General features: G+C 38.7%; 1 protein-coding gene across 1 annotated transcript in view; it reads left to right on the forward strand.

The window, feature by feature from the left end:
- The window catches only part of SEC63 (SEC63 homolog, protein translocation regulator), a 59,132-nt gene that overhangs the window by 6,059 nt on the left and 40,336 nt on the right, over window positions 1-12,737 (forward strand). The window contains exon 2 of the mRNA XM_032682971.1: window positions 12,497-12,596. Within this exon, the coding sequence (XP_032538862.1) occupies window positions 12,497-12,596 (100 nt within the window). The remainder of the gene's footprint in view (window positions 1-12,496; window positions 12,597-12,737) is intronic.

The following is a 12,737-nucleotide window of genomic DNA, read 5'->3' on the forward strand; positions in this document are numbered from 1 at the left end:
TGCTTCTAATCCTCTGGTGTGAGATAAGATTGGTTGGAGTGGGTTAATTGTGATGCCTGTTCTTGGCCACAGCTCACTGAAATCTCATTAACCTTACTCCAAAAGTATTTCACAGTATTTTGGTATTTGGTAATAGAGGATAAAGTACAGGATGCTGGTAAAGGACAGGATAAAACCACAGGATGCCATGCTCATTGCTGCTGTGGTGGATAAGCATGAGTGTGAAAACTTGATATCTGTGAATATAAGCATTTTGTGCTCGTATGTGTGTATGCTTATCCTTTCCTGTTAATATAGCCTTTCATCATTGTGTCAGGAAGTGGGAGGAGAGTCAGTGAAATGCAGTTATGCATTTAAGAACTGTTCTTACGTACAAATTGAGATTTTTGAGGTACTGAGAGACTGAGTGTACCATGGTTGACTTAAACCATTTTAAGTTCAGAAAAATACGGCTTATTAGGTAACTGTTAGAAGGCAGAATACAATGTAATGGTGATGCTTAACACTATTTTGATAGTTTTTTTACTATATTGCTATTTTGAAGCAGTAGGGGTTTTTTTGAGAAACGTTTGAAGAAGGGGCAAAAGTTATGAGATGTTACTAGTAATGCCTAGCAATTATCTCTAAAAATATTTTTCAAAACAAAGCATTTGGATAGTTATCCAAACTGCTCTGTTATTTGGGGGGAAAAAAAACCCCCTATAATTTCCTGGAGTTTTTTAACTATTGTAATGTTACTATGAGCACTGTAGCTTCCTAGCAGTAAAATAAAATTAATAGTCCTTTGTTAGAGATTAGTTGAGTAGTTTCAAGACTGTCCAGAACACTTAACTCTGAAGAGCTTTTTGTGGCAAGCTGAAGACCAAGGTATTACAAGAACTTTACTTTCACTGCATGCACATGAAAATAAAGTAGTTTCTATTTATAAAAATTCAACCTTTGTTATGGAAGCTTATGTAAACTGTGTCCTAAGTTTTATTACACACCTTCTTCAGTTAATATTTGCTGCAAGGGTATCTTCCTTATTCACATAGATGATACTAAACTATCAGGATATACAGGCTATGTATTAGAGAATTCAAATTGGTGCTATCTAACCTGATATATTCAGTAGTGAAGTGTGATGATTCAGTTATGGTCTCATGAGCAGCTAAGCCATTCTTGCAGGGGGAGCAGGAATTTTGAGAGACGAGCAAGGTAAATGGCAAAGAATGGAATCAACAGTGATTCCGTAGGTTTTTTAGTGGTTGGTTGGTTTATTTTGTTTTGGTTGGTTGCTTGTCGTAGAGGTTTGGTTTTTTTTTTTTAATTTGTTCTTCAAACTCATGCCTGTGAAGAAGGGTTCAGACCTGCAGCAATTTGAATAAGTATAAACTAGGCTTCTGCTACATCCTTGCACCCTGCAGTGCTACCTTCTCCCACTGTGGGGTCTGTAGGCCTTTCCCTCAGTTATTAGCCAGGACCAGACATCCATGTCTCCATTTCGTGGTGAGGGGAGTCATGCTGGCTAGAACATACTAAGAACAGGGAGAGGCCCAAAATAGGCACTTAATTTCTTTCCCGAGCAAAAAGATTAGTGTCTGCACCAGTTTTTAAATAATTGTACAATTAAGAAGATTGAGGAGGTGTTTTCAGATTTTCACTTAGTATTTCCCTTTTACAGAAAATTGCTTACGAGCATTTTAAATTCAGAAGATTCCTTTATCTTGGTTTGCTGGATGAACTATTTGAAACTAGAATATTTGCAAGGATTGTGGCTTCTGCAGAGGCTTACCAATAAAGTTTCAAATACCCTTTTTTCTTTAGAAACAAAAGAATGGATATACTGGGTCAGGTCAGGTGTCTTTTTTTATGTGGTATTACAGAAGTGTATGCCTTAAGGAAGGAATAACGGGACAAGCATAAATGCTGCTTCCTTTGCACATTCTCCTTGTTTCCAGTGGTTTTCAGTTCAGTGACTCTTTTATTATAGCATCTGTACCATCCTATGGTAAGGAGGTCACCAGCTTGGCTGCCCACACTGCAAATAATCAGCTTTCTGATGTTACTTGATGATCCTTATTTCCTCTACTGGAAGAGGCAGTAAACATTCAGTTCTGTCTATCCTGGCTGTCACTTAGGTTTTTCACAGCCTTCCATTACCTGTCCTTGCACTTGACTCTCTCCCAGCTGGAAGATTTGTAGCTTATATTCTGGACATAAATCTTCTCATATGTTTGATGACCCTTGTTCACCTTAATCGAATGTTTTCTAGTTACCCCTCTTTGAGAGGTGGGGACTAGGACAGTACATCATACTCAAGGTATGTACAACCTCAAGCTTGTACATGGCTCAAACTTCTGTGGTGGAGTAATGTTCCCCTCCTTTCCTCATAGGAATGCTCTAAACATTTGCTTTGATTTTTATATCTAATAAGTATTCAACTGAGGTTTATACAGAGCAGTTTTTCACAACACCAAGACTGCATTCCTGAGAGATAATGGTCAGCCTCAAGCTCATCATAGTACATATTAGATTAGCATAGTTCCCATTTCTCTTCACATTTTCATACCCCGAATTTCGTGCACCATTCTGTAGTCTACTTGCTTGATCTTTACAATTTTTCAGGATGCCCTTGTCTTTGTTACCCAGAATAAGTTAAAATCATATCCAGAAACCTTGTTTTACTGCTCACCCTTTTACTCAGGTTACTTATTCGTGAAATATGAGTGTTGTAGTTCCAGTTCCTACAGAACTCCTGGTGATTTCCTTCTGCTGTGAGAATGGGCCATTCACTCTCTCTTTTAGTCACATATTTATTTTTTGCAATAGTTAGATTGTTGTCCTGAAAGACTTCTAAGAGGAACCTTTCAAAAGCCTTTTGGAAACCACAGACTATATGAGGAGTATCTCCTCTTCCATATGTGTACTTCCTTTAGAGGACTTTACCTTCACAAAAGCCCCACTGATGATAAGTGGATGTGTGGTACTTATCCCTGTGTCCGCTAATTTGATCCTTTATTATAGTTCCTTCGAGGTGTGCATCAGAACAACACTGAACACAGGTTCAGTGATTGGTGATATGCTGTGACTTTTGTCTACATTTGTTTTGGATTGAATGAATTCTTGTTTCCTACCACACTAAACTGATAAAATCAAGCTAATAATTAAGAATGTGTATTCTTGGAGCCCAGCGTTGTTGTTGATTTCATCTGAAATTGGTAACCTTAACTCACATGAGTGTCATTCCATATTAAAATGGCCAGTTTTCTGATTCCTCTCAGATTCTCTTAAAGTTTTACAGTACACCTGTAGGTCCAGTCCTACTATAAATGTGGTAATTTAGGTGATGTAGCTTAAAATTTAGTATAGTTATTCCCACTGATGATTTTGTCAGTACAAATAAGATAGTATACTAATAGGAAGGACAAGGTTTGGAAATGGCTTGATTAGGAGTAGTGCAATGTGAAACTGTGCCCTGAGACCAGCAAGGCTGACTGTAAACAGAAAGTTTGAGTAAGTAAACTCTGAAAAGAAGTTAACTTGCAAGATGTTGAATCATCTTATGTTGCTTTTTATTAAAATTTTTAGGAACAAATGCTGTCTTTTAGTCGGCACCACTGTGTCAAACTGTGTAAATGAAAAGTTAGGTTACTTTTTGTCCCTTTTAAGCTTAACGTAGTTACTGCAAAACATGCTCTGGAAAGAGCAGCCGTGCTATTAAAGTCTTTCACAGGACTTCTTGTAGTTTAGGGACTGCTCAGAGCTTTAATGTGACTCAAAACACATGCTATTTTTTTTGTTATTTCTATGAATATTTGCTAGACAGAAAAAATCTCTTTGAAAACAACTAGGGTCAGATTATTCAGCTGTAAATGTTGTAGTGAAGAGGCTAACTTGGACATGACCTCTTTATAGCTAAACTCAAGGTAATGACGACAATTCTTACAATAATAGATGTTAAAGTTAGAAGGCATTTATGAGATCATTTCGTTCTTCACTGCTATGGTCAGTACAAAGTCCTGAAACATGCTTTTTTTTTTGCTTTTTTTTTTTTTTAAATCCTAATGAAAACACTAGTGGTCATGTAAAGGCTTCTGGATTTAAGCAAATGCATTTTAGAACATTTTAAAATCAGTTTAATTTGCTTCATGCCTCTTTAATTTGGAGTTTTGCAAGTCAATCCTATTATAATAAGGTTTGAAATTACTTAGTACTTCAGAGGAGTTGCTGACTTTGTGAGTTTACTGTGAGTTTGAATCCTGCCTTTTAGTTGCTGGCAAAGATGGGTTACTGCTTTAAAACATCGTTAGCAGTGTTTATTAGTAGCTTTTTTGTAGAGTTTTTTCCTAACACTGTGATTTTTAAATTGTTCTCAGTTACTATACTGTATCCATGTGGAGTCTTATTTTATAATAATTATCAAGGAGAATGTCAATAGAGTTAAGCAAAAATGGCCTAGTAAGGCAGTAGGGTAGCCTTTTCATGCTTGTATTCACCAGCTGTTATCTGAGAAGCGGTTCAGTGCTTAAAAAGTAAATTTGTTCAGAGATCCTCAGTTCAAGACCTCAGTAAATAAATTGTTGATACAATTGTTTAATTTCTGTAATTGTTGAAGCAGGAAAAAGCCCAAGACCTCAGATTTTGTATATGTATACATACACATAACTGTTGAAAATTAAATGGGAAGAATGTATTTAGTGCACAGTTCAGAGGATTAGAACTGTAGAACCCTGAATAAAAACCAGCAAACCCAGAGAAAGAGTGTTTCAACTGAGCCTGTTGCCCTCAGTTTTAACAGAACGGATTTCATGTTTAGAGCTTCAGTACCCTTGGGTTCTAGCCTTTACTCAAGACTTGCATGCTATGTGTATTACTTGCATCTCTTGATGCTTTCCACAGGTACAAGTTTTCCATTCAAGTGTAGAGAGAGGATGACATGCTGCAAATAATTTTTGTGAAAGTCTGTTTTTGAAGTGATCTTGGCATTTCCTAGGGCTGCAGAACTGTGTCACTCTGTGTTCCTTGCTGAAAGAAGTAATTTTCTTTCGAAACCAAACAGCATTCTCCTTTAGATGAATTGTCTGCATCTGGTGGGCAGAATGTTTCATGTGCACCTCTTCCTTCCTATTTCTCTTTCTCACAAAGTCCACGGGAGCTGTATTTTAGACTTTCTGCCTTTGCTTTTCTTGGTAGCCTGAAGGTAGAAAGGACACAGGAGGCTGGGATGTACTTCTGTTCTTTCCTGCTGTTTGAGGTAGAATGATGGAAAACTGGTGGCTTCCATGTATTCTGGGTATTAGTTTTTTTGATAGCTTTTAGCTGTCCTACAAATTGACTATGATATTTTTAAACTTTTATATGCTTTAGTTATAAGTACTGATGACAATAGCCTTATTTGTGGTATTTTTTTCCCTGAAGCTGACCTGTGTTGCAGCTAGAACAAGATTCTGGAGATTAAAACTTTTCTGTACAATTCCACGTGTACCTCTTTCCATTCTATCACTTCTAGAATTTCCCATTTCCAATGAGTGTGTAATTCTTCTTTCTTTCCTCAGGAGAATGAAAAAGAATCTTCCTTAGGTTTTCTTTTGGATCATTTCTTGGGACCTTCAGAACCTGGAGTTAGGTCTAGGTAGGGATCATTTGTCAAGCATACCTAAGGATTAAGTGTATCCTCCTGTTTCTTTGGAAACAAATATATAAGATGGGTGAATTTCAAACTTAAAAGTCAGACATGGCTCAGTTATAGACACAATCTATGGAAACAGCAAATCCAGCCTGTGAGTAGCTTCCTTCTGTGTTCGTGTGTACTGTGTTCCTCACCCATTGTGTAATGGGTAAAGAACAGAGGTTGAGACAGATATGAGAAAAATTGTTGCCTAATGAGGATGATCAGACTGTAGAACAGGCTGCTCAGAAGGACAGTGAGCTCTCTGTCCTTGAAGCTACTCAAAGGCCTACAGCCAGACCTTGAGCAGCTGCTTTGTTGACCCTCCTGAGCAGCAGGGTTGGATTAGGTGATCTCCAGAGGTCTCTTTGAACATGAGTCTTTAGTTGTTCTGGTTTTGCCCAAGAACTGTGTGGTCTAGGTTACCCACCCAGAAAAATTAGACACCTCTGGCTTACAGACCTGGATATTCCAGAGGCATATATAAGTTCTGACCAAGAGGAGTCAATTGTTTACTTAAACATTCTCCACTGATGCCCATGTTGTCACCTGGAATACAAAGGAATTGACTGCAATATCAACAAGGGAAGACCAACCTATGTCATCTACCTAAATTTCTTAAGGCCTCTGTGACGGTCCCACATGACATCCTTATCTTCAGATTGGAGAAATACAAATTGAAGGGTGGACTATTCAGTGAATAAATAATTGGCTGGATGGGTGCAGCCAGAGACTTGTGGTCAATGACTCTATGTTCAGGCAGAGACTGGTCCCGAGGGATGTCCCTCAGGGCTCTGTCTCTTCAGTAAATTTATCATTGACATAGTGAGATCAAGTGCACCCTCAGCAGGTTTGCAGATGAGACAAAGCTGAACGGTACAGTTGACACTCCTGAAGGATGGGGTGCTGTCCAGAGGAACCTGGACAAACTTGAGAAGTGGGCCCATGAGAACCTCTTGAGTTTCAACAAGTCCAAATGCAAAGTGCTGCACTTGGGTCAGGGCAATCCCAGACATGAGTACAGACCAGAGAAGAACTCATTGAGAGCCGCCCTGTGGAGAAGGATGTGGGGGTTCTCGTGGATGAAAAGCTGGACATGAGCCAGCAGTGTGTGCTTGCAGCCCAGAGAGCCAACTGCATCCTGGGCTGCCTCAAGAGAAGTGAGGCCAGCAGGTTGAGGGAGGTTGTTCTGCCCCTCAGCTCTGATCTTGTGAAACCTATGTCCAGGTCTGGAGTCCTCAGTACAAGAAAGACATGGACTTGTTGGAAGAAGTCCAGAGGAGGGCCGTGAAGATGACCAGAGGGCTGGAGCACCTCCTCTATGAAGACAGTCTGAGAGAACTGGAGTTGTTCTACCTGGAGAAGAAAAGACTCTGAATAGACCTTGTTGTGGCTTTCCAGTACTTAAAGAGGACTTATAGAGAGACTTTTTATGCAGATGGATACTTATAGGATGGTGTATCTGTGTGTTTTTAAAACAAGGAGACACTTAGATTAGATGTTAGGAAGAAATTCTTTACTGTGAGGGTGGCAAGGTACTGAAGGAGGTTGCCCTGAAGAGAAAGTTGTGGATGCCCTGTCCCTGGCGGTGTTCGAGGCCAGATTGCACAGGGCTTTGAGCAACCTGGTCTAGTGAGTGGCATCCCTGCCCAGGATAGGGGGTTTTGGACTAGATGATCTTTAAGGTCCCTTCCAACCCAACCATTCTATGGTGCTTTCTGAATAAATGAAAGAGATGGTACACAGATTTTATTTTGTATCAGTACTAGTTGTATTTCTCGAGAACTTGAAAAGTATGTTAAGATGTAGTTTTGGCTGGATATTTGCATGCATTTGTTAAGATATTATACATAGGTACTTGTGAGAACCCCTGTGAGTCAGAATTGTATTGGCAAAAATCTGCTTGTGTATCTCAGGAACCTTGGATGATCGGGAACAATTTGGAGGGAAATAAAGCAAGCATGGGATGCTTCCCCAGATTATTTACAGAAATGAACTGCAGTCGGCATCATCCTCTGAGAGGGTGCTTTAACAATATCTTGATGCAATGATTATTGTTAGTGAGATTAACTCAAAAGCCCAGGGATGTATTATGCCTTTGCTTTTCAAGGCTGTTTAATACCTATTTTAAAAATGTAGGAGAGATTCACTATTGTTAAGGGTTTTGCCCATTGAATGAGAAGTCATTTTGACTAAAGGAAAAGCATTTCCCCCCTCAACCCCCACCCTCCCCCCACCTTGTCTCCCTGTAAAGATGGATCATCAAAAGATGTTGTCAGAAGTGCTCTGGTACTGTAATGGGGAGCAATGATCTGGACCAAAAAGAAACAGGAGAACTCCTCTGCTTTTCAAACTCTGAATCTGTTTCACTGACAGAACAAGGATTCCAGAGCTAAAATCCAAAGAAGGTACAATTCACATTTCACTGCAGAGCTTTACCTTGAGCGGTATGTAACGTATTTACTCCTGTGCGATCAGGGTCTGCAGGATATTGCAAGGACAGTGTGCCAATTCTGTGGCATGGCAAATCCACTTGTGTAAAAAGGAAGTTCCTTGGGAGACAAAGGCAAAGCAAAAAAGACCTCCATTTATCCACAACTTTCTCATTAGGAGTATGTTGCTGCTTTTGTTAAGCACAGGTATTCTGGCCTTTGCTAGCCTTTTTAAATTTTCTTTCTTTTTCTTTTCCTTTTGTAATTTTATTTTTTAGTTTTCTTTTTTAAAAAATAGTCCTTATTTTCTTTTTTTTTTTAAACTTTGTCCTCTTTTTTCCTCTCTATTTTTTTCAATTTTTTTTAAAGTTTTTTCTTTTTATTTATTTTTTCTGCAATCAATGTCTTCCTAACAAGATAAGTATTTTTTTTTGGTGAAATCACATACATTTTCTTTAAATAAACAGGAAGCCTGTTTTTCCTGGATACGGTAGGAATATAACTTTCTTACTCAGTATGGTGTTTTACCAGTGGCTTTCTGCCTAAACTGGGAGTGATGCTGTCTGTACTCCTTCTTTTGCCCAAGTAGCTGCCTGTTTTTGAATTCCACAAGTTTATATGTGTTAATGATGGCATGTGACAGAGGAAGTGCCTCAGGATGCCTCTGAAGAATTTGGGTAGTCTGGGCTTTAGCCTCAATTTGAGTAGGATTTTATTCTTTCTTTATGTTCTGAACAGGTAACTGTAAAAAATCCTTCATCTTTTTAGAGCCCTTTTTCCTTCTGGGATTGATAGTCAGATGAGACTATTGCCATCCCGAGATCAGAAAGGGATTAATAAACTGCTTTTGCTTTGATATTGTTTAATCAACTATAATTAGATTTGATCCAGAACTGTTCAGATGCATGTGTAAAAAATGCAATGGCTGCTTAGCATCATACCTTCATTTGGTATTTGGCTGAAGAGGTCCCCCTGTGCAGCACACCTGTTCCAGGACTCCCTTTGCCAGGGAGTTTTTACCTGACTTAGGTGTGTGCTGTTTACATATTCACAGGGCTTAAATTTTGCTCATACCACTTGTCTTGGGTTGGTCTTTTTGTTTTTCTTCTGTTGCTGTTGTCAGACTGGTCACAAAATGTGTCTTCTGCAACTGTTACTGGAAAACTGTTCCAAAACCTCAATTCTCTGATAATTATAAACCACAGTTAGTGGTCAATTTTTATTTGACTTTATGCCAAGTCATCAGTTTATCTTGCACAACTGTTTTATGTTTCTCCAAGGTGCCTTTCTCTAAGACACTTTTGGAAGGTTTCTGGCATGGTAAGGTAAAGGGTACTGGTGGTTCTTGCAGGGAGGGTGCCGAGCGGGGAAAGGAGAGGGTCATCTGGTCCTTGCAGGGCTGGACATCAGCAGGTTTGAAAAGCAGGGCATTGTGGTGTAGGTTTATACAGACAAGGCACAGCAGCTTGTTAAAACATCCTAGCAAAACACTAAAAGGAGTCATATCCTATTAGGTGTAGTTTTACATGATTAAGTAAACAGATTTCTGTTAGTCACCTTCTGTTTCTCCAAGAGCACTGGTACTGCATTTTCATATTGATGTTAGGTATTTCTACAAGCAGTGTAGTCAGGTCAGTCAGGACGGTGACCAAACAGCACTGCCTCTTGATTGTGCTGCAGAAATGTTAGTGGGGCTGTGATACAGATTGGACCAGGCTGAACTGCTGAACAGTTGTTTTCATCTTGCTTCAGCACCGAATGACTGAATTCATTGACAATATTTGAAATGAGGGATTTAGGCTTCACGTAAGCACACGCGTCTTCTGCGAGGCTTGTGATGCCCCATTTGTTCAAGTATAATCAGTGACTTTTTCATAAAAGCATCACACTATGGCTCATAGTTGTCCAGTGACCATTTAAAACCTTCTGAACACTTTCCTCCCTGTCTCTGTAGCAGAGCTTTTTAGTCCTCATAACTTAATTGTCAGTCTAGTCTTTAATGGTGTTATTTTTTTGGTTTTCTTTTTTTTGAAATGCCAACTTTATGTTTAGTTCTGTGTCTCTTCAGTTTTGCTTTAAAAATTGTAGTTTAATTCTAAGTAACAATTAGCTCACTTCTGGTTGTGCAGGATCCAGTTCTGAATCAAGAGAGATCTCCCACAGTTTTTGTCTTTAAAAAAAAAAAAGTTGCAAAGAGAAAATGCCAGATTAATTTGCATTCTACCAGTAGGTAGTCAGTGTTGCATTTTCACTCTGTTTTCATTGTCTGCTGAACTTTTCCTTCACAGTGCTTTCTAAAGCCTTACATGAATCAAACTAACTGGGCAATTGCTTAACCACATTTTAGTCATATTCTTTTTGTTTAGAAGTTTTCATGTAGTACCTCTTTCAGATATGTGAAGAATCCTTGCAGATCAGGGGAGCTGCATAGTACTTGTATGTGGTTTATCTGTTGCACAGAATAGTGAGGCAAGTTTGGAAGCTTATTTTGAAGCACTGCAAGAGTTGGATCAGATGCAGGGGATTGAATTATCCTCCTCCATTTCTCCCTCTTTGGGGGTGATGGGACTACTAAAACTCTCAGGAAATGCATCGGGTTGTTTAATGTCGTATTGAATTTTGAGGAAGATATACTTTATAGAATTAAGTAGTTCAGAATAAGCTGATACGCTTTTTTTTCTGGTTCTGGTGCCTTGTCTCTGCAAGCTTTAATTTTTGTCTGCTTTACTAGTTTGTGGGTGGCCACGTGTCATCTGTGTTCCCACTCTCTGCCAAATCAGCCAGAGTTTGAAATAACATCCAATGCTCACATCTGATCTGCCTTAAATCTGAACTCATGGTTGATATGGTACACAGCATTGGCACTTATGGTCATGTTTCTCTGCCTTAAATGGTTTGGTGACTGCAAACTGGAGTTCTGCATTTTCCATTTAAATTACATTCTTGCTTAGAAATTTGAGTAGATCACTGAACACTGTATCCCACCTCCCAATACCTTCAGAATAACTAAACAGAGGTTGTCACTGCCTTCCATAATAAATGTTTCCATGTATCATAACTACTATTTTAGTTGAGATCAGTTTAAGGTCAGGGTGGGGCTTTGAGTAACCTGGCCTAGTGAAAGGTGTCGCTGCCTATGGCAGGGAGCTTGGACTAAATGATCTTTAAGGTCCCTTTCAACCCAAACCATTCTATGATTCCATGAAGACATCACCTGGTCAAAAGGCCAAAAGTGGATTTAAGACTTAGTAGGATATGATTGACGTGTGCTTCAGATCAAAGTTGTTAATATAATTCCCATATTTAGATAATTCACAATTATCTTTCTAAATTTTGTTCACCAGCAATATCTAAATGTATTGAGGCAGGATGATTTTTTTTCTCTTATTTCTTTTTCCTTTAGCCTGAAAAGAGCCTAGTGGTCTCGTTCTTTTGCAAGTAAGGTAATTAATAGTGACCTCCTTAGTTCAGAAGTGTTGCAGGTCAGAGTACATAGTTTATGGATAGACAAGTTACATAAACAGGACTGAAGTCACTTTTTAACATGTAATTTCAGTATTTACAGAAATTCTATACAAGGTATTTGCTTTCCACTGTACTTTTAGAATAAAAGAATTCTTTGACCAAGGCTAGGTTGGTCTTGATTAACTCTGAAATACAATTAAAGCTCTTAACAGAGAGAGCTTCCATGCCTCATCATGAGGAGTTTGACAGTATAAATACAATTTCCTTCCAGCCTCATTCTGTCCTAAAAGGACCAAGGGAGGAAATCTTGTTGGCTACTTTGTCATTAATGTGGATACTCTGTTACCAAGGGCAGGGATTACCGATCTATGTGGTTTACAAGTAGCTATTACTTTAATCTTCCTTCCTTTTCCTGTTCAACGAAAAAACACAAATGAAGGCAACTTATAAAAGCAGATGTCACAAAGAGCAAGAAAATGCATCATATTTTGAATTGAGGAAGGAGCTGTTGTTCTCGCTGCACTCTTTAATTGTATACAAACACCAGTTTGGATGTGGGTTAGGTTCTGTTTGTTTTCCCTGCATGCAGTAGCTGACATACTGAAATGGGAAACTTGTTGGAGTTGAGTATAAAATGGCAGAAGCAAAGTTTACAGGTGCATATTAGACATGCAAAGGCTGAGTTCACAAGTGACGGTTGCTATGTGGCATGTGGGTAACAGAATGTATTCCTTTTAGGTAGCAGCAAGTAATGTGACCCACTTCTTATGATTATGGGTGTGCAGTGTCACTTCAATGGATAAAAAGCATTCTTTCCTCCAGTAATACTGGACCTTTTGTCAGTCCTCCAACTGACCTTGTACCGCCTACTTCAGGGTGAAGTGAGCATTTTTGTTGTTCTGTGTTTTGTCAGCTTGGTTAATCACAATCTTTCTCTTTATTTTTATAGAGCAAATTCGATTAAAGAATATAAGAAATGTATATGGAAGATGCTTGTGGTATCGTTTGCGACTGTTACAACCGCAACAAAACATAATTCCTACAGTAAAGTACGTACATTTCATTTGCATGACTTTTCATTAAAGCAATTCTTACTGTTTTTTTAATGAAAATATATTTTCTGTAATCAAAGCAGCTGGAATTAGTTTTGTAGCATTGGCTTTTGTGTCACTGAAAAGACATTTGCAATC

Source organism: Chiroxiphia lanceolata, chromosome 3, assembly GCF_009829145.1.
Source record: "Chiroxiphia lanceolata isolate bChiLan1 chromosome 3, bChiLan1.pri, whole genome shotgun sequence".
NCBI classification, from domain to species: domain Eukaryota; kingdom Metazoa; phylum Chordata; class Aves; order Passeriformes; family Pipridae; genus Chiroxiphia; species Chiroxiphia lanceolata.